Source organism: Agelaius tricolor, unplaced genomic scaffold (genome assembly GCF_023055355.1).
Source record: "Agelaius tricolor isolate 1412-34295 unplaced genomic scaffold, bAgeTri1.0.p SCAF_10, whole genome shotgun sequence".
In the NCBI taxonomy this organism is placed as follows: domain Eukaryota; kingdom Metazoa; phylum Chordata; class Aves; order Passeriformes; family Icteridae; genus Agelaius; species Agelaius tricolor.
Window position 1 is genome coordinate 9,690,059 of NW_027269270.1, and position 18,888 is coordinate 9,708,946.

An 18,888-nucleotide genomic window follows, 5' to 3' on the forward strand; every position below is an offset into this window, starting at 1 on the left:
AGGGGTAGGAAGAAACTGTGCCCGCAATGTTACCTGCAGGCTCCAGCAAGCAGGACTGATGCTGGTGGCTGGAGTTGGTGTCCTGGCCTGTATCACTTCAAGGAGAGGGTTGCAAATGGATGCTTTGGGGAAGCAGTTAGTTGGGTTCATGTTTCCAAATCAATTCATGAGAAGCAAGCAGGGTGTGCAGAGGTACTGACTCATTTCTTGATCTGAAGGAACAATCTTCTCAGATAAAAATGTCTCAAAATTGTCAGGCAACAGATGTCATGTTACAGGCAGAAACAGAAGGGATAGAAATCTCCTGTTTGGTTTAGTAAAAGGTAATAATTTTATTTTTATCTTCCTCCAGGTGATGTTCCCAGGGCTGGCTGCATGCAGGAAAGGAACACTGGGCAGGCACACTCAGCAGCACCTTTCTCTGGAAGCTGTGGATCTGAGAGTGGTCAGCCCTCTGACATTGTCCTTGCAGTGGCAACAAAATCTGAGTTAAAAGGGGCTTCAATTCAACTCTGTTTTTACTCCTTTTCACATTTGCAAGAGAAGACAAAACCTGAAGAAGCTCTGCTGTTGGGCTCGTAGTTGATGCCTCCTTTCTCATTGCAAAGGGCAACAGTTCTAAGAAGTCTGAGCAAAAAGGGTTCCCTCCACACTGTCATTTAAAATAACAAGGAACAAATGCATGTTGTAGACACCACTTCTGTCCTTTAGATGAATGCCTGGCATTGTCAGGCTGATGTGAAGTTCAAGGATGGCCAGCAATAAGCACAAACAGATGCTGCTTCCTCTGGACCTCCACCATGAAAAAAGGAGTGCAGCTCTATCAGAGGCTTTCATATTGTTCTCAGAGGGCATTTTATTAGCTTCCTCATAGTATTGAGCTGATTGGAGAAATATTTTTAGGTCAAATCCTAATTGTCTGCAAGAAATTAATTAAGACCAAGAAGGAAAAGGTGGCTTTTGGAAACCAACCTGACTTGCACCGCTAACTATCTTGTGTAGTGAGTAATTAAAAAAACACCAACCAACAGCTGAAAAGAAAAAAATCCCAACAACCCAGAACCAGAAGGCAAAGGAAGGTAACAGTAGCAGGAGAGAGTGTTGGAGATTCCCTGAGCTCCGTTCCCAGCTGCCTGTCGTGAATGTGAGAAGGCTCAGGTAGCTCTGAGGAATGAAACCCTGCAGGTCTGTGGTGATGACATACCCCTCTGCTGCAGACCAAAGATGATTCTGACACAGCTCATTACGTTTCTATTTCTGACTACGTCCATTGTTGGATTTAATGAATAAGTGATGTTTTGAACTGATAAAAACCCTGCAGCAAATTTCCCATTTTATGTTGTGATGAACAAGCCAAGAGATTCAGACAAGCTGTAAAAGGCCTTTAACATATGATTTCAGACTTAATTCAAAGTGGGAGGTGCTTCTCAGAGCTAACTTGAAAGTTTCTCTCACCTCCACCCCCAAAGTGGAGATAAGATTTCCACAGACTAAGCAGTGTTATCTCTAAAACAAGGCAGCAGCTGCTACCAACAGTGTTGGTAGTTCATTATCACAGGAAAATATAATGTATTATGAAATGTGATTAACTATTTCACTGCTAATCCTTTTAGAAACAAAATACTCCCTTTGTTTAACCCACAGCGTGCATCTTCCTCCTCCTCCTCCTTGCACGCTCAAGGCCGACCTGTGCCACACCCACCTGCTATGTTTCCAGGCTTGATCCTCACACATGATCCTTTGATCATGCAATTATGGGCTCCCCATAGGAAACCACTTGCTACACCAAAATCAGGGAATGTGAGACCAGCACAAAAAAAAGAAGCGAAACATCAAAATAGATCTTTCTGGGGACTGCCACAAGAGTGGTGCAATTAATTTTTGCATTCAATTTATTAAGAGTCTGTTATCAAAAGGTAAACAAAGGTACCACAAAACTTATCTGATTTAGAATGTTGATGTCAAAGACTGTCATGACTTCATTGCACAGTGTGGTTCACCTTGCAGTAGATTACACAACAGCCTGGTAGAGTTAGAAAAACTCAAGTCTGAAAACATTTACTAGTTCATACTCATAAATGTTTTGGGGTTTTTTCAAAAGCTCAACAGTAGGTGCTCTTTTCTTTGCCTCAGAGACAAAGAAAAATGAAGTCATAACAGCCCTCAGACAGATTTTTATGAGTCTAAAGGCCAAAAGTAATGTCTGGCACAGATTATTTAACTGGACTAAAGGGGAAATTAATTCCCTCTGAGGCAGGGAATTTGATTTACCATTTCCTTAAGGCTTTTGGTAGAATTGGGAGCATGAGAGCCTTGTCTGGTATGTGATGCCACGGGAGTTTTTGCCACTCTCACATCTTGTCAGGACAGGCTGACCATTGTGGACAGGGCTTTTCCATCCTGTCAGAAAGAAACAGACTTTACCCCGTAAAGGACTTCTCTGGGATTTTAGTCAAGGCTTGGTATCCCTCTGTCCCTCCTTTGCAGAATCTGTTTTCCCAAGATAATATCAAGGCCCAGAAAAGCAGCAAAACCCAACAATAATTCAGACAAGATGAAAGTGCTGCTGGTGGTTTGTAAAAAGGCTCTGAAGGAGAGGGTGCCTTTCCCTATTCCCAAGGAAACATGTCCATGACTGAGGTAGGTACTTCTGTGTTCAGATTGCTTCTGAAATCTCCAGAGGTTTCATTGGTTTTCCTTATGCATATGTGCCTGCTTCCCTGTAAGTGTGGTCCTCCCACAGCCACCTTCCCTGCCCTGACTCCAAGGGGACCTATGGGGTGTGTTGATGCCACTCTGCAGCAGCCAGGACTGGACACTGATGGGAAAATCTATATAAAACAAGGAACTGAACACTTCCAAAGGTAATGACGTCTGTGTGTGATTTCTTGTTTGGCTGCACTGGCTGAAGCTGTAGCTGCTAACTCAGCAGACTGTAAGTAGACACTATTGTCTTTTCTGTGAGTTCTGGCTGCAATTCAGGATGTTAATAATATCTAGAGAGCTATAGGAGGCTTGGATCCCATCTATCAGGAACCACCTCTCTCTCCACATACAGGAGCAAGAGTGGGGTGATGATCTTGCTGACAGTTCCCTAGTTTAGCAATGAGTGGCAGGCATTTGTTGGGGAGATCTGTACCGAGTCCATTATTTATTAAGCTATCACTTAGATCCAGAATGGGTGTATTTATTTGTAGGGAAGTCTGTAAAAATCTTGATGGCTGTTCTAACATATGTTTATGCATCAGAGTCAATGGTAGGGGGATGCTTTCTTTTTAAATTAGGAACTAAATATCTCCTAAAAGCAAAATATCTGGACGTGTTGTTATATTCTTTCCCCAACGCTTACAGCAGCACTGAGAGAACACCCCAGCCAAGCTGACAGGCAGCCAAATATAATTTATGGCTTGTTTTAAACTGATTTGTTGACTTCATGAAAGGCCCTGTCAAAAAGAACAGTCCCCTGAGTCCTAACAATGATAACAGTTATATTGCATCAGCGCTCAAAAACTCTTGGATAACAGTGAACCTACCCTGAGAAATCTTTTAAAAGTGCCTGAACATTGGATTTTCTGAAAAGAAATTAAACTCAAGCTATTGTTTCATAGTTCATTTGAGTTTTCTTCATTCTTTGTTCATCTTATTTTCCACTGATTGGAATACTCTCTTGGTAGCATGAAAATAGTTTCCCTTATTCCAGTTAATTAAAAATAAAGATGTGTATTGTTTAAAGGGGATGCTGCTAACAAGGACACGTTTAATTTCTCTTACGTGCAGTGATATCAACATGATTGTGTCTGCATCAGTCTGAGCCAGAGCGGGACACTCCTGAGCCTCCTATCAGCTGCATTTCTCCTCTCTGTGTCTCACTGAAGCAAAGGGCAACCCCCACGTGCTGTTTGTGCCTGTGCTGTTCAGAGCTCCCTACCCAAGGGCAAGATACACGTCCCCTGCTGTATCTGACCCTCATCTTGGGGAGCTTCCAGCCACAGACCCTGGCTCCTGTGCCACTGTCCTCCTCGTCCTTGCCCCATGACCGTGCTGCTGGGGCAGCCTTGCCTCTGCCTGGCTGGGAGAACAGTGAACACAGCTGCAAAAGACCATCTGCTTCCTAAGGCCTTTCCTCCTCATATTTTTTAACAGTCTTATCTCCACTAAGTTCAGTAGTGTTGTTTCATTGGTCAGAGTTCTTCCTGGTGGAAATACAGTGCTTCAGTCAGAATATTTTAAATCTTGGTAAATTTGATGTGTTTTCTCGTCTCCCTATCTTTACCTGAACCTGCACCCCAGATTTACTGTCCTGCACTCTGCAATTTTTCATTATCCTGACTACTTTTCTGTAGGTCTTACTTGGCGTTGCTGAATATTAGGAGAGCGAAATCCTAGCTTACAGATAAAACAATATCACAGGAAGAATTATAAATATGTTCTTGTCCAAGCACATAACAATGAGCGAGCCTGACTGTGACAGTTTGGATCTCTGGTTTCCTCCCACCACCGTGGGAAAAGGAAGCTGCTTCTGTGCTTAGACAGCAGCGATTGCTTTCTGCATCTGTGAGGGGGTCAGCCCCTCCTGGGCCCTGCCGGCTCCGGGGACACCGGGGTGCCGCAGTTCCTGCTCTGCAGTTCCTGCTCTGCAGTTCCTGCTCTGCCGCCTGGCACCGGCGTGTGACCAGAGCCGGGCACAGTCACACCGGGCCAGGGGGCACCCGGCCCTTGCAGAGAACATCTGCAGGACTCAGCTTAGGGAAGCACGGGAAATTCTTGCAAACTGCAAGTGTGTGAGATTAGTCCAAGGGGCTGATAGGAACTCCAGCAAAGCAGATGCACAGCCCCCTGCCCTTCAGTAGAGTGTTTTCTTGATGGGGTTTGGGTTTTTTGTGAAACGAAAAGGAAGTAATTGTATTAAAAATTACATGTCTTTTTCCTTTATTTTAGGAAAAGACAGAACAAAATTCAAATCTGTTTTGTGGAGAGAAAGAAAGAAAAGTGTTTTAAGGCAGAATATATGTTTTTGTACAATTTCTTGTGGAGAAGAACTCCTAGTATTAATTAATGAGCCAAAACTAGAATTATTGAAACAAGTGAGACCTCTGTCATTTACTTCAGGCTGAGCAGGTTTTCATACACGTCATAAACAATTACAGTAATTTTCTTTTACCATCTAAACAGTGGCAGTGCTGTGCAACCCACATGGCAAGGTTCTTGTTTTCTCTGAACAAAGTAGATCTTGCTTCTTTTATTGGTAGCTGCAGCTGGGCAGAAGGTGTGCTGCATAGTTTGGTGTCTGTGGAACCAGAAAAGAACATTGGATTTTGGTGCTGCAGAAAAATATTCAGTGTTAAGGTTTTTTCCTCTCTTGGAGGTAAAATTGTTCTAGCTGTTGAGGGGGGAGTTTTGGTGTTGGTGTTACTTCTAAAGGTTATTTCTTGACATTCATATTTCACAAATAACAGGAAGGATACTGTGGTTAACGTGTGGTTGCAATTCTGGAAAGTGGCAATACAAATTACAATCTGTGATTCTATATTTTATTGTCTCACCCATATCCCTGCTGGATCTGCATAGATTGGAAGTAAAAATATTGTAGGAAACTTTAAAAATATTTTATAACTATCAGTGTAAATTCACCTTGACCCTAGGAATGTCAAACTATGACCCTGGCCAAAGCACCACAATGAAGAAAATTCTAGTATAATTTATTTAATAATTCTCTTGATGATCAAAGTATCAGATTACATCTATTTCATCCATTATGGCTTATGAAGAGGAACAGAATTATGCAGAAAACTTTTATTATCACTAAAATTCTAACTCTGACTTGCAACTACACCATTTTATGTAGTACCATTCAATATTTTGAGGCGTGCAACTGGATTTCTGAACTCGTAACTGGTATAAGAATTTTGGCACAGGGAAGCATTTGCCATAATCAAACCTTTGGTGATGCCCAGATATGAAGGTGCCTTCGGTGTGCAGGGTGTTAAGAACCTTTTTTCTATGCAACAGCCAGTAAAACTTGAAAGAGCCTTGCTAGGCCAGAACATCAGACACTACGTTCCAGTCACAGCTCTCCCATCAGCTCTTTGGTCCTGTGCAATACAGCAAAGGTTAAAGCATACAAACAGCTGAGTGGGCTCACTTAATCTTTGTTTTGAAATCATAAAATCTCTTTAAGACGTAGATAATAGTTTTGCTTGAGAGAGTCACGTGGCTGACGCCAGAGGAGCTGAGTGGATTTCAGATTGGACATTAGGAAGAAATTCTTCAGAGAAAGGGTGGTTAGCTATTGGAATGGGCTGCCCAGGGAGGTGGCGGAGTCACCGTCCCTGGAGGTGTTTAAGGAAAGACTGGATGGCACTTAGCTGCCAGGGTCAGCTGATCGGTCACAGGTTGGATTCGATGATCTCAGAGGTCTGTTCCAACCTAAGGGATCCGTGTTTCCACGACTTGCCTGGGCTCACCGCGGGAGAGCAGTAGATGGTATGGCCAGCGCTCCTCGGGGAGCTCACAGGGACAGAGACAACGGGGGCTTGAACCCGAGGACGAGGCAGAAGCTCCGGGTGTTTGACAGGCAGGCCACCGAGTTCAAGCATGACGCAATCTCGGAGACTGCTAAACATTTTTTCTTGTTGTTACAGCGTTTTTCGTGAATCCTGAGCTCACGCCTCCCTGCTGACAGCCTCTCTCACAGACAGCCTGCATGGGGTGAGGGGGCCGTTCGCGGCCTTCCCGGGAAGGTCTACCGGGGCCTTCCCTTCTCTCGGAGCCGCCCCTCGCCCGCAGCTCCCGCCCGTGGCGGTGCCCTCGGCCCCGAGCCCCCTCCCTCAGCCGGCGGAGCTCCGCCCGGCGGCCCCGCTCTGCCTACCTGGAGCCACCTCTATGGTGCGGGGCGGAGCCGGGCGGCGGGGGCGGCGCGGCGGGACGGGCGCCCGGGCCGGCGGCTGCAGCGACTCCCCTTTGTGTCTGGAGCCGCCCGTGCTGTTGGGGCGGGCGGGCGAGAGGGGGCGCGGGCGGCGGAGCTTCGGCCCTCGCTCGGCTCCCGCCCGCAGCCGGCGGCGGGCAGGAGAAGGAGGCGGAGCGGCCCCTCGCCGGCGAGCCCGGCGCGGGGGGAGGAAGGCGCTGGCAGCGCGGAGGGGCTGAGCGGAGACCGGCGTGAGGAGGCCGGGCTACGCTGCCCGGCGCTGTGGAAACTCGGGGCGGGAGGCGGAGGACGGGAAGGGCCTTCGCCCGCGGAGAGCAGCCGGGTGCGCTCGTAGCTGGGGCCGCCGAGGAGGGGCCTCGCCGCCCCGGGCCCCACCTTTGTCGGGGTGGCCGGGGGTGGCGTCGGTGCTGCGGCGGTGGCCGGGGCAGCGCGGAGGAGCCCGCCCGGCGCGGGAGGCAGATGGGCCGGAATGCAGCCGCAGCCCTCGCCGTGAGAACAGAGGGCCTCGCCGCCGCCTTCCCCGGAGCGTGAGGCAGCGAGGAGGGGCGGCCGGAGGACAGAGACCTTTGCCGGGATGGGACGCGCCGCCGCCGTGAGCACCTAGCTCGCTCTCCGCGCCCCGGCCAGCCCGCAGGGCCCGCGCTGACTGACACCGCTGTGGGCGCGTCTGGATATGTTCCCTTCCCAACCGGGCGCTTTCTTCGATATCGTGAAGCTGCGTGGGAAATAGCCCGGTTCCCAGCGGGGTCGGGAGCCTGCCGCCGTCCTCCCCGGCGGGGGAGATGCCGCGGGGCTGGGAGGCAGAGCCAGGCGCTTCCCCCGTGTCCGCTGAGCGCTGCCGGCTCCCGAGGCATGAAGGCAGGCGGCTGTAATGGAGTAAGAGCGAAGACGGCTCCTCTCATCTGCCATTTGCCCTTCCAGACGGGATTGTAAACCGAGAGAGTTAAGGAAGGCTGTGCGAAAGCAAGAGGAATTTCCTCTCTTCGGGGTTTGGCTTTTTTTTTTTTTTTTAACCCCCTATTTGTTTCTCCTGCCGGCTCGAACCGTGGCTTGCCCAGGTATGCCTGCCTCACTGCAGCACCTTGAGCTGGTGCTCCTGCTCTCCAGTGCCACCCTGCTGCTCGGCACTGCGGCTGGTGAGTAGCCACTGGGTGGAACGGACTGGCCATTTTGGCAGCGGGAAGGGGGTGGGGTCCGCTGGTATTTGGGCACATCTGTGCCTCCTTACAAAGTGCTGGGCATCTATTTTGGTGGAGAAGCCTGATAAAAGTTTTGAAATCCTGATACGTTAAGTGTCTCGGGGAATAAAATCTGCTTTATTGTGTAAATGAGCTCGACCTGCACTCAGTAAGAATGCTTTGCTTAGATCTGCATCTCTTGTCTAATAACTTACTTCAGTTTTGGAAATATATATAATCTTTTTGTTTTGCATACCTCGCCCTTTGTAAGGTAATGCAGGAATTTTTAATATATATTTTAATCGTCAGCAGAGCTGTGCCTGTTTCGCTGTGGGATCTTCGGGCACAGCCATTTTTAATTTTATCAGCATCGGTGCTTCTCGGGGCCTTACACATGTGCTGTAGTTTTGTAACAGAATTACTGTAATGTGTATTTTTTTTTCCCCTGGAAAGATCTGAAGCAAATATGGAGCTATTTCTTTTGTCACTTGTGATTATAGAACACAAAAAACGCTACTAAGGAATGCTGAAAGGTCTTGAAGGGTACTCTTTTTTTATAACAAGAAGTTGGAAGCAGAAATGCTAAGAGCATCCTTACTCGTATATTTGGATACTGTAGTCCTATTTTTAATTGTCTTCGGAAGCTCAGTGTTAGATATGCAGGGTGTTGGAAAAGAGATGTGTGTTGGTCTGGCATCCTTTGCTTTTCTGTCACGGTGACAGATTAACATGTTGGAGCCCTCGAGTGTAACCCAGCTTTGTTAGGCAGGAATACCAATTGTTCTTGCAGCATGCATTTTCCAGCACTTTTGGAAGACTCCTACGACTTTCCTGTCATTTTACTGATCGGGATCCAATCTGCAGTGCTTGCTTTTCTTCGTGATATTTTGTAATCTTCTGGATATAGTTCATAAGCGAATCTTCAGAGGAGAATTGCTGAATGTTGCTAAGATGACCCAACAAGCATGGTGGTTTCCATGTTATATTTCAGTGAGGTCTTAAAATTAATTTGTCAAAGTTGAAGATACTTGGTGCCATTATTAGGAAAATCCTGTAAATTACACATGTTTAGGCAGTTTTCTCTGACTGGATAGTCCCTGATTTTCTTGCTTCTGCTTACTAAGAGCTGCCTTTCAGGAAGATTCATAAATGAAAAGCTCGATGTTCCCTATATCATCCTGACCTTTGACTGCCATTATTTTAGATGGATGTCTGCAGCGTCTCTCTGTGGTCGTTTCTGAGGAGCGTTTTTGGTTTAGTCCCCTCTTTTTTTTTTCCTGGGAGAAGGGACTTCTGAAGGTCAAAAATCTTGGTATTAAAGCACATATGAATCAAGAATGCTCAGCATCTCAACTTTTCTTTCAATGTATTTTTTTAAAAACTATAGGGTTTTTTTTGCCTTTGTGGAAACTTCAGTGAGTTGGTCATTTCTGTGCCCTGATGAAGAAGGGTTACTGAAGGAGCAAGTACAGATTTGTAGCAGGCCAAGGGCTGGGCAGGTGCTGTAAGAGCCCATTTGCACGGTTTACCCAATTCACTTCAATTCTGACCTGGCAACAGCATTCCCAGTGTTTCAGTTCTGCCTTGTTAAAAGGGTATTAACAATGCCAGCTTGGTCGGTTGGTTTGCGAATAGGAACCTATTTTCTCATTGTGATTTATTTCTTAATTGTGAAATTTTCACAATTCACATTTTAAAAAAACTTGGTCATAATCCTCTGTAAAAGTAATTACATGGATGATTTGAGCTTTAGTTAAGGAAGCTAATGGCTGATTTTAAGTTTACACTGCATTTCAGAAAAAAATGTCTATACATGGGGAAGCTACACTAATGTGTAATTCTGCCCTTTTATGTTCATGAAAGAGCCAACACTTTCTTCTCTTCCCCTCCCCCAAAGTATGAACTGTATGCTCCCATCAGAGTGAAAATGCTGCCTTTGTAGCTTTGAAACCCCTATTAATTCTTTCTTCTGATTAGTGAACAGATACTATATCTCAGCAGTGTATAGAATTGAGTGACTATAAATGCAAAATCGTGACATCAGAGGGAAAGTATTTTGATAACAGGTTTTTAAGTTTCTGTCTGGAGGAGAATATCTGGACCTCTCTGGGGAGAGCTCCACAAAGACCTGGGTTTAGTATGGACAGGAAAGGGAAGATAAAACGATGAATAAAGAAGATGACACAAAAAAATCTTACCATGGGGTTGTAGATGATAGTTCCACTCATAATCTGGAATACGAATGAAGCAAGAAAGTGATTCTTCCTTCCCCTTTCTAATTGAAGATATAATAAAGAACTAGCTCTAGATGCAGAAATATTTGCTGATTATTAGGAGGAAAATATTACTGGCTTCCTCCCTAAAATACAGATTTTAACAGTTATCTGATAAGTCTGCGTTTAAATAATGTATTAGTCTTTGTAAAGAGAAATGCTTTAGTGAGGACATTTTACTGACAGCAGTCTTGGGTAGAGGTTTAAAAAGCAGTATTGGACAAAAATGGTTTGCAACATTTTGTTCTTTATTTTTCAAATTATTTTAAATACTTATTTCTAAATCTTTTGTTTAGAACTGTGAGACATATAAAAATATGTCTTTATATTGTAGAGGAATCTGATGTGTTAATCATGAGGGCTTGTGCCTGAAGAGGTGGTTGGTGAGCCTTTGAGCTGTTCCCCAGTATTGCAAAAGAATTTTGTTTGGGTGTTCGTATGGACCAGATATTAAAGATACAATCTTTCCTCATTTCACTTGCTTACGTTCTGTGATATGCAATACTGAACCACTTTTCCTTCTGCATACATGTCCAGGGTAGACAGCATTCCATTGTCTAATGTGTAAATTATTTGCAGAAAGTATAAGGTATATAAGTAAACAGAATATCCTTTTATCTTTGGGAGTATTTTCATAATTCTGTATCTGTGCGGTTCAACAGGGCTGCAAAAATTAAAGTGTGGAAGAAATTGGATAGAGATTGAATTTTTTTAAATGATAATTTTAATTATTAATTAAAATGAGTGAACTGAAGCATCTTTATCTAATTCTGTCTTGCTCGTTAAAGTTACTTTAGTATCTCAACATAATTTGTCTGAAATGTGAATTGGGTGAAATGAGAAATAATCTCCTTTGGATATTCAACTTAGTTCTTCTAATTCAGTGTTTCAAATTAGTAACTGATCCTATGTATCTTGCATATTAAACAGTGGGGGTTTTTTAAACTTATCTCCACCCTGATTTCTACTTATTTACTAGAGCTACACCCATTGTTTATGTTTTTGTTTTTCAAATGTAACCTAAAAATTCTGTTTATTTTTCTGTTTGTGTTGGGAGTCATCTCAGAAATCTTAGCCTGGGAAATGGAAGCCAGGCTGTTGGCTTGAGGTGCACACTGGTGCCTGAAGGATAACCACAGCACAAGTGCAGCCTGGACACCAGGCTGGGCCTTCATGGGCTGTGTGCTTGTGTAAAGAAATTGTGTAGCTGTGCAAGCTGTTCACCCTGCTGGGAAGAGCCTTTTTTCCATTAGGTAAATCAGCCTGTATGAGCCTCTGTGATATTTTTACTCAGGTGCTTCCAGTTCCCAAGCAGACTTCAGTACTGGGGTACTACACTGTGCAGTGTTGGCACAGCCTGTGAGGATTTGGAAGCTGTGCTCATCTGGTGGCCAAGGAACCCAAATTTCAAGCCCTGAGACATTACACAGATACCTTGCTCCAGTGTGAATGGTTTTACCCTCAAAGGAACCATGTATACAAAGTTGGCTCAATTGTCTGCCTATCCTTCTCTGATAAAGGCAGGCCAACCTCACTTCACCCTGGACAGAGAGGGAAGCATAACTGTATTTCTTAAAATTATTCTTACACTGAAGTTTGTTGAAGTGGTTATTTTGATGGCATCTCCCTAGCACTTACTACAAATTTCTCAAAAAAATATTTGTTGACTTCTATGTTGTTGCTCCCCTTCCTTTTTATATTTCCTTAAGTATTTATCAGTAGTTTGTATAGTCAGTGGCATTGTTTCCTTGGTAAATACCATTTTCCCCTGCCTTTCTCACTGGAGAGACAAGAAATTTATATTGGGTTCTTCAGAAATGTTTTATTCCTAACAACAGAGTGCCTGGTACTGGAGCTGCATTGTGTTTGGACTCAGTCTGGCTGTGCTATGAGTATGTGCTGTCATTTTCTGGGCAGAATATAACTTTATAGCCAGGGCTGTGAGCTGAGTGTAAAGTTTCATTTGGAACAAAATGTTTATGCCCTGAATAAAACAGGCTGGGTGATTTAGGTTGGGTAGGACTGGAATCTGTGCATAGCTTACAGGCAGTAACTATTAATTTTATTGAGATTCTAGACTTAGTGGAGCTACTCACTGCTTGATTTTGAATTTAAGAATAAGTGAAATACAGGAACTGTTCCCCAAAAGACTAACATTTCAGTATGCAAACTGATTTTCTGCAGAGTGGATTTTATGGTGTTTTGTTTTGGGATTTTTTTGGGGGGTTTTTTTGGTTGATTCTTTTTTACTTGTTTGTGGTTTTTGGTGGTGTAGTGTTTTTTGGGATTTTTTCCCTCATATTTTTTCTGAAGTATAAGTTCACAGAAGTATAAGGCTAGAAGTTGTTTCTCTGTTTCCTCCATGACCTGGTTTTGTAAGTACAGATAATGATGTCTGTCTAACATCTCTAAAATCTCCAGTGAAGAGGGATTTCATAGCCTGTCTAGGTAGTCTGGCCTGTTACAGTGCTTAATTATCATGTTTTTCATAATGCAACAGTAGTAGATTTTTTTTTTGCCTCTTTTATAATGCGAGATTGTTTAAGATATGCCATAATTAATATGTGGCAATCCACCTGAAAATGTAATGTAGTATACATACACAGGCAATTGCCAGGGAATACCAGTTTAGATAAGTTTCCGTGTTTAAGCTTTTGATCATCAGTGTTTTAAAATGCAATTTTTCAGTTTTTAAAAATTTTTGAGAACTGTGCTCTTGCCAGAATTTCGATTCCTGATGGTGCCTTGGTGACTGGAGATGTCTGTTAATGTGTTAATTGCAGGGCCGGGAGCTGGGCTGAGCAGCTGAGAATCTGATAGGAGAGGTCAGTCAGGAGGTGTGGTGAGCAGGAAGAAAGGCTGGGGCAGGAGGGATTTGAAAGGATGAAGGATTGGGTCTGGTTTGCTGTGGGATGAGAACCAAGGCGTATGAGACAGCCAGACAGAGATAGTGTCTGAACATTTGTCAGACTTGCTTGGAGAATGAGTGGAATGAACCTTCTGCACTGGGAAGGGAGACAAAGCAAAGTTATAGGTAGCAGTTTGGGAGATCTCTGTTCTTTCTTGTGAGAATGAATGAGACACACAGTCATTCAGATGATGCCTTTACCCTTCTCCTTTTCCTTCAGTCGTGTGAGTTTCAAAACCACAAGCTTTTGGGTAGTGATGGCATTTTGTTTCAAGTCACTGGGATGTGTCAGTTTTGTCAGTTGCCTTACTGAGTTTGCTTCTCGTGTGTTCTGTTTTGAACTGTAAATGTGTCTACCTTTTGTATCTCTCAGTGCTCTGTATTCTCTCTTTGGTTTATTCTGTGAGAGAAGGAAGGAAAAATATGCATTATGGACCCAGAAGACTGACATCTGTGAACCCTTCTGTCTCCACCTCTAACTCCGTAATCTGCTAGCCAATTTCAACCATATGTGAAAGATGAGAAAAGTCTCAAGAGATTAATTTGCTACCATTTTCATGAAAAATTAGGAACTGAATAGAGGAATAGAGGAAAAAGTTCCAAGGTAGAGGTTTTTCAAGGGAAAAGAGGAGCATAACTCAGCCCAGGATGTAAGTGTTGGTGCATACACTGCTCTGGACTATGCACAGTCCTGTTTTTTTCCTGTTGACTTGGCATGCTGTAGGAGATCTGGGGGAGAATGAGGGATCCCTCTGTGGGAGATGTGGGAGTTGGCTAAGAAGTGTGGGAGAAGAGGCACATTTCTAGGCAATTAGTTTGCTGCTAGTGGAACAACTGGTGTTTCTGAGACAGTGTAGTAGCCAATTTTTTTGACTGAACTTGCAAAACAATGCCCAAATCATTTTAGTGAATGCTTATCATCCATTTATGAACTTCACAGTGTGTATGAGTAACTTAAATGGTATGCATTGTTTTTCACACTTCCAAAACTGCGTTTAGCTGATTGTCCTGTGTCTATTCTGTAGTTCAGATATCCCACACATCAAGCTTCCTTATGATCCTCTTTTCAACAGTGCTGTAACTCAGGCTTTTCCAGTGGTCCCTTTGAATGTTTTTGTAATGCATATATTTCTACTTGTTTCAATCTGTGAAGTTCATGAAAAGTAGTTTTATTGTTCGTTTAAGCAGGAGTAATGGGAAGGTATGAACTGTCACCTTCTGGAGTAAGTGGCAGACAATGACATTGGCAGTGGTTCAGGGAGCCCTGCATTACCCTGCCCACCTGCCACTAACAAGCCAGTACAGAAGCTCTTACTATTATGTCCAGCCCAAAGCTGACATTTCTGCTGCTCCTTCTACTACATATCCTTTGACTGTTTTGAGTTGTAAGCAGGATGGGTGTAAGAAAAGATGGGTAAGAGAGGCTTTTTTGGATTTTTTGGTGGTGGTGAGATGGCTGTAAGGATGATCGTAGGTCACGTATGTTAATTGGCTCCTTAGTTTATACATTGGAGAATGCAGCACCTAATTAATATCAGAGTGTTGGGCGTTGGCAGTGTCATCTCAAGCTCGTCATTCCTGGCATCAAGTGCACTTCCCTCTGCATAAGTCACAAAGGTCAGCTTTACCTGGTGTGAGAAGCTTTAATGTAGTTCAGGGACAGGAACAACTGACTGAACATGATCTACTGCTCTTGCTTTTCCCTTATGAGGCTTCCTCAGTATGGTTTGGTTTCTGTTAAAAAGAAAACATTTTATTTCTACAATTAAAGCAGCAGATACTTGATACAAGACTCCTAGACCATCCATGTTAAAGAACCTTAATTAGATTTTCCCAAGAATGAAAATTAATCCACCATCTTTTGTTAGACTTCACAAAATTGTATCAGGAAAAAGCTATTTTCTCTAGTAGTGATTATATTAAATAAATGATCTCACAGCAGTTTGCTTAGTTATCCACTGTAAAAAAATACTTGCTTTTCTTAGTGGAGTGGTTCTGTTGTAGTCAGATTGTTGCTGAATTAGCCCTTCCTTCTGATGCTGTCCTTCAGAGAGAAGTCACTAAAACTGATTTCTTTGGGAGGCTTTGTGTTCCTATACCTTCCAAGTTGTAAATATCTTGGTGTGGACATATTTTTTGCAGAAGATAATGTGCTGTATGCAGTCTTTTTATTTGTTTAAAACCTAAACACTAGAAATTGTTTTTCTATATTTAATTGTAGAGAAGGGACTTAGTTGAAAATTAAGGTGTTTTAAAATTATTATCAGTTCTTAAATATAAATTTGTATTATATTTACCTGTCTGAGATATGAATGGTATGTAAAACCAATATAGTAAGGTGAAGAAAACTAAGGTTGTTGTAGGAAAATTGTAGCAGCTGTCTTTTTAGTTAGACAGTGGCACTGCCATATATATGCAAAGCAGGCACTTAGCCCAAGAAGCAGCTTTCTGTATTAAAATAATTTCAGTTGCAATCAGAGAAGGATAAAAGAAACCCTGTAATGAAGTTCGTCTGGATGCCACCGCGGTGTTGGTTTCTTCTGTTTGCATGTTTGGAGTTCTTTTCCTTTATTTCTGGCTGAGATGGGCCAGGCCGGGGAGCTGCAGCTGCCAGGACCGAAATAGCCGGGCGGGCCGGGGCGGTGCGGCCGGGCAGGAGCCGCGCTCGGGGCTCCCGGGCCGCTGCCGCTGCTGCTGCGCCGCTCGAGTGCTCGGGAGTGCAAGAGCTCCTTCCAGCCCCCTGTGCTATTCTTACTCGGCTCTGCAGGCAGGGATGAATGACTCAGTGAATTTAAATGAGTGAAAAAAGCGGTGGAAACAGTAGGGTAAATCATTCCTCGCGCCCACTGCGGTATTATTTGGATCTCTGTAAACTTTTTTATATAGAAAATATGCAGATTCTCAGTTCTAATGTGTATGACATAGGTACAGTGAAGATGAATTGTAAAACATACATGTATATATGAGTGTGTGTGTGTGTATCCTTACATGCTCACTATTACCAAAATTGTGTATCCTTACATGCTCACTGTTACCAAAATTCTACCAATATGTTATGCTAAAACCTAAAACTTTTAATATTAGAAAATTTACTGTTTGCATGCCGTTCTTAATTCCCAAAAAGTCCTCATAAATGGCGTATTTTGTGGGATGGGTAAACTTTACACTTATTAATTACATCCAGATTCTATCAGGACCTGTTAAATAATTTCTCTTTTAGTTATGCTAAGATGAATCTGACCTAATTAAATTTTAGTTAAATTTAACCTGTAGTAGTTAATGCTGTTGCAGCAGAACACAATTATTTGGTCACAGTTTTTTTCTCATTGTTTTAGCCAACAATTTCAAATCTAATAAGTATTTTTGCTGATTTTTTTCCATACAGACTTAGAAATATCTAAAGTGGCAAATAGAGAGACTTTGTTGTCTTTTATTGTTTCCTGTCAGAGCAATAGTACCATTAAGGAAGCTGTCAGCAAATTTAGCTTCCCTTATTTTAAGAAATACTGAAATAGAATGTTTGTGTGCAAAACAAATAACCCCCTAATTATTATTTTGCTAATCTGTATGTAGACTGTATTTTACTAATCCGTATGTAGAATGTATAGCTACTTAAAACTGAAGATGTGGCCTTTGGGTACACAGGAATACACAGTTGAAATGTGACATCACAGAGTAAATTAATTTTAAAAATGGGGAGAAGGTGGGTTGTTTAAGGAACACTAGTGATACAGTAATAATATAATAACTCAACTTTGTGGTTTCACTTGGAGAATGTAAGAATATTTTCTTATCGTTTTGCAATGTTCAGGGGAAAATATCAGCGAGGTCCTAAGACACTTGAATAGTAAGTGGTGCCATAATATATGAGACTGGTAAGAATATTGTGAGCAGGAGTCACTTCACTGAGGAAATCTAGGGGCATTTAAGGGAAAGTATACTGAAAGGGATGTTGCATTGAGTTCTGCTGAGGAATGGAAGAGTTAAATGTGGAAACAAGTATTCAGATGTTATGTACTTTGAAGTAGTCATCAAAACAAAGTCTTTCATCTTGAAGAAATGAAGGTCTGCAAATATTGTGAAGGAAGCAAATATTGCCAAAGTGATATCATGGCCAGCAAGTTGATTTTCTTGACTGGTTTTGGAAGAGTGGGAGAAGGGTTAGCAACAAAAGAGCTGAGCTGAGAAGATAATAAGGCATGCAGAAAAATAAAGAATGGGCTTTTAATGTGGTATAAACAAAACTAGGAACAGACTTGGTGATCCAATAACGAGGGAAGAAGATAGGTGGGAAAAAAAAAAAGCTCTGCAGTTAATTAAGGTTCTCATGAAACACCAGGAGACCCATTGTGAAGAAGAGTGAATTGTGTGTAGCACCAGGGCAATGTGCATTGTCCTCTCACTCCTGATGCCCTGTTTCAGAAGGGAGCTTGCACTGGCTAAGTGAGAAAGCATCTGAAATTGCCAGTAAATCCAGAATGTGTCCTAGAACTCTGTCTGAACTGCACTGTGTGTAGCCAATGCTCACAATAATAGCAGCAACGGGGTTTTGTTTGACCTGTAAAGAAACAGATGAAAAGCAAAATTTTAACTTTTAAAGAACATTTTAAAAAAGTTTTTATGTGGCGTATAATGCAAATATTTACAGAACCTTTTTCCAGAGAGCTGAATAATCCACAGTTGTACTAACTGAAATAAGAATTTTCTTAAAATCTCAACCTTTTTTACGTCTTTATCTTTTTGATTATGATTAATCTTTCATAAATTTGTTTTTACATATGAAAACCAGTGCTGAATTGAAGTGACTGAAAGGCTATGGAGTTTGTGTTTTAATGTTGCTTTACTACAGCAATATGAGATATGGCTTCTCTTTGGTGCTGGTTTAATGTATTTGTTGTGCATATGGTATCTTTTCTGCCAAGTTCAAATCTTAAAATGTAGTTAAATCCATAGTTTTCAGACATCAGAATTCAGCATACATTTAATGACACTGTTGTATATCACTTTCAGTCTTCCTGCAGTATGTTCATGCATATAATGCAAAAGAAAAACCCAAAGACATAACAGCCTTTAGACAGGCTTCTAATTGAAGATAAATCAAGATAATTCTACATACTGAACTTTTTTGCTGTATCAAGTAACTTGTCTTTTATGTCTTTGCTGAGGGGGAAATGAACATTTATGTGAATGTTCTCTAAATGGAAATTTAGTAAGTAAGTCACTTTTCCCTTTCTGTGCTGATGTGATGCCAGTTCTGAGCCTCTCAGTGTTGCTTTTTTCATGTTTTTGTGTTCATGCTATAAACTTAAACCCAGAATCACTTTGGGACAATGAAGTCCAGTACAGTTATATTCTATTTCCACGTGCTTAATATATAAGATGCTGATGTAATCCCACAAGTCTTTTTAGTATTCCTGTGTTCTGAATACTTTAATCATTTGTACACATTTATAGGTAGTTCTTTGAACTTGACAGAGGTTTTGGAGATCAGGTATTTAATTGAGATTGCCAGGAAATACAGAGAAGTAAGCCTATTGCAATATCCTGGCTTCCTCAGATAAAACTAGACATCCTGGCTGGATGTTTACCAGTGTTATTACAGAA

At 42.5% G+C, this 18,888-nt stretch overlaps 1 protein-coding gene and 1 long non-coding RNA gene across 2 annotated transcripts in view; one reads left to right on the forward strand and one right to left on the reverse strand.

Moving 5' to 3' along the window:
* Positions 1-5,684: 5,684 nt before the first annotated feature.
* On the reverse strand, positions 5,685-6,988 carry LOC139593595 (uncharacterized). Its single transcript, XR_011680350.1, has 2 exons — positions 6,869-6,988; positions 5,685-6,092 (listed from the first exon to the last, which is right to left on the reverse strand). It is a non-coding gene; the product is annotated as an uncharacterized lncRNA (long non-coding RNA).
* The window catches only part of BMPR2 (bone morphogenetic protein receptor type 2), a 105,797-nt gene continuing 93,882 nt past the window's right edge, over positions 6,974-18,888 (forward strand). The window contains exon 1 of the mRNA XM_071434671.1: positions 6,974-8,061. Coding sequence (XP_071290772.1) covers positions 7,986-8,061 — 76 coding nt within the window. The 5' untranslated portion in view covers positions 6,974-7,985. The remainder of the gene's footprint in view (positions 8,062-18,888) is intronic.